Source organism: Carassius carassius, chromosome 12, assembly GCF_963082965.1.
Source record: "Carassius carassius chromosome 12, fCarCar2.1, whole genome shotgun sequence".
Classification (NCBI taxonomy): Eukaryota; Metazoa; Chordata; class Actinopteri; order Cypriniformes; family Cyprinidae; genus Carassius; species Carassius carassius.
In genome coordinates this window covers 4,863,041-4,865,586 of record NC_081766.1, presented here as the reverse complement: position 1 = coordinate 4,865,586, position 2,546 = coordinate 4,863,041, and the positions used below count along the sequence as shown (strand labels likewise).

The 2,546-nt window shown below is 41.6% G+C and overlaps 1 protein-coding gene across 1 annotated transcript; it reads left to right on the top strand.

Annotated features, from left to right (window-relative positions):
* The first annotated feature begins 431 nt into the window (after nt 1–431).
* LOC132154560 (transcription cofactor HES-6-like) lies at nt 432–2,127 on the top strand. Its single transcript, XM_059563174.1, has 4 exons — nt 432–748; nt 831–917; nt 992–1,073; nt 1,179–2,127. Exons 1-4 carry the CDS (start codon nt 686–688, stop codon nt 1,625–1,627), a joined length of 681 nt encoding a protein of 226 aa, XP_059419157.1. The 5' UTR covers nt 432–685; the 3' UTR covers nt 1,628–2,127.
* Nucleotides 2,128–2,546: the final 419 nt, after the last annotated feature.

Genomic DNA, 2,546 nt, shown 5'->3' with positions numbered 1-2,546 from the left:
GTAAATTTATTATATTATTATGTAATGCATAGAAACTACCAATCTCTGGTTGCTTGCTATTCAGATTATGTTTTTGCCATTTATTTTTGACCCCCCCTAAAATCTAAACTCGAAAACCTCCATCTGTTGGATTTTAAATTACAAATATATGAATAAATGGAGATTTTTTATGACCACTTTGGAAATTAATTCAAAGAAATCTGAGCTGAAAAACTATCATATGGAATTGAAGTTTTATCACTTTGTTCTAAGTTTAATGTCAAGATAATGTTTTTCTCTGAATAAATTATTGACTTATGGAGTATGATATTGTCTGTTCTATCTATCTATCTATCTATCTATCTATCTATCTATCTATCTATCTATCTATCTATCTATCTATCTATCTATCCTACTTAGTGTAGTTGTAGGCTACTTAATTTTGTTCACTAGACGGTCCTCTGGTCTATCTACAGGTTCACAGGACGGGTAGGTTTAAAGTGCCAAGAAAAAGGCAAGGCTGTTGATTGGTTACCAGTCAGTACATTCACATGTAAATCAGCCCTCATAAATGTCCCCCTTCAATAGCCCACTTTGAACAGTATATGTAGTACTTGTTAGCACAGACTTTTGTCTTGAATTGGACCCGCCGACCATCTGCCCCCCATTCAGACGTCCTTTCAGCGGTGTCTAATACTGCAGCAATATGGCCCCTGCGTCCCGCAGTAACAGAGAAGAGGAGGATTTTTACGGAATAAAAGACAGAAAGGTACGCAACGCGTCTTTTAATCGTAAAAGCAAATTTATCGAAATTTTCCATAAGTTAAACGCATTTCTCTCTCCCTCTTCAGACGAGGAAGCCGCTGGTGGAGAAAAAGAGACGCGCCCGCATCAATGAAAGTTTACAGGAGCTGAGGCTACTGCTAGCCGACCCGGATGTAAGTTTATTCATCGCTTCTTCAAACATATGAATCCCACACCAACATAAACGTTATTTATTTATTTGTTTTAGGCGCAGGGTAAAATTGAGAATGCAGAGGTGTTGGAAATGACCGTGAAGCGCGTGGAAAGTATCCTGCAGAACAAAGCGAAGGGTAAGGAGAGCTGTTATCAAGTTTCATACAGGCCTGCCGCATGTATAAACACCCCGAGGCGTGTGTATTTGGGTCGTGACGTCACGCCGCTTCTCTCTTCCGCAGAAGTTGACAGTGTGAACCGCGAAGCTAAAGAGCGGTTCGCCGCGGGCTACATCCAGTGCATGCACGAGGTGCACACCTTCGTGTCCAGCTGTCCGGGAATCGACGCGACCATCGCCGCCGACCTGCTCAACCACCTCCTGGAGTGCATGCCTCTGAAAGACGAGGATCGCTTTCAGCACACACTGTCAGATCTCGTGTTGGACTCTAGTAATTGTGGCACTTGGCCTGGCGAGGCGAACTATGCTGCGTTGTCGCCCGGTGACAGGAGCGTGGTCAGCAGCGGCTCCTCAGCCTTGTCCCCGGCCCCCTCCAGCACCTCCAGCGACGACCTTTGCTCGGACCTGGATGACACGGACACGGAGCACAGCCGAGTCTCGGTGGATGCCGGGGATCAAGCGCCAAGCGTGCCAACCGTGCATCTGTCCAAGTCCATGTGGAGACCGTGGTAGACAAATCAAAGTCGATTCATGAACGGTGTATTTTTAGTTTAGAGCTTTTAAAACATGCAATAGTCTAGGAGTAACTTAACTTTATGATAAGACCACGGACAGTTCTACATAGGAATAGGGCAGCTGCAACAATTTTTTTTTGTCATCGACCTGTGGTTAACTTACCCCTCAGAAGCTCTTCTTGGTGCAACAATGTGCATTTCAGTCCAGTCTTACGCAAAAAAAGCATGTTTATTTAATTTTGTATAACACTTTAAGGATAAATAATGTCCAGGGAGTATTTTCCCATCTCTAATTATTGTAGACTAGGATGTAAATATTTCAATGTCGTGGATATAGATAGATCTCTTGACATTTAAAAAAAAGATGTATGTTATCATTACGATGAAGTAGACTAATTTTGAAATAAAAAATGGAAATGTCAGATGTTATGACATTTAATGAGTTTTATATGTGATTTGTGATTTCAATAAAACATTTTGATTTCCTCACTGTAAAAAGTGTCATGTTCAGTTAAGGTCATGCGAATTTGAGGCTTTTCTCGGAATTGAGCAGATGTAATGCAGTTTTTATACAGATGTTATTGCTTTACTAAAAAGTGTGAATGTCCGCTTTGGCTCTTCAGACGTGTAAAACATAAGTGACTGACGATTAATCAGCTGCGCGACAGAACTGACTGACACTATAGGTGTCATGTGGTGCTAAAGATCATGACTACGTGTTACAGGTCAAGTCTGTCATCAAAAATAGGTGTTTGTAGATTAGATGTATTTAATAATAAGCGGTAACTATGGTTGTAATGTTGCAAGGGAAAGATCATAAAACCTGCATCCAACGTTATAGGCCTGTAAGTCCGTTTACGTCGCTCACGGTTTCCCGTTTGACCGATTAATATTGTAACCACTTTTCAGCCTTATCA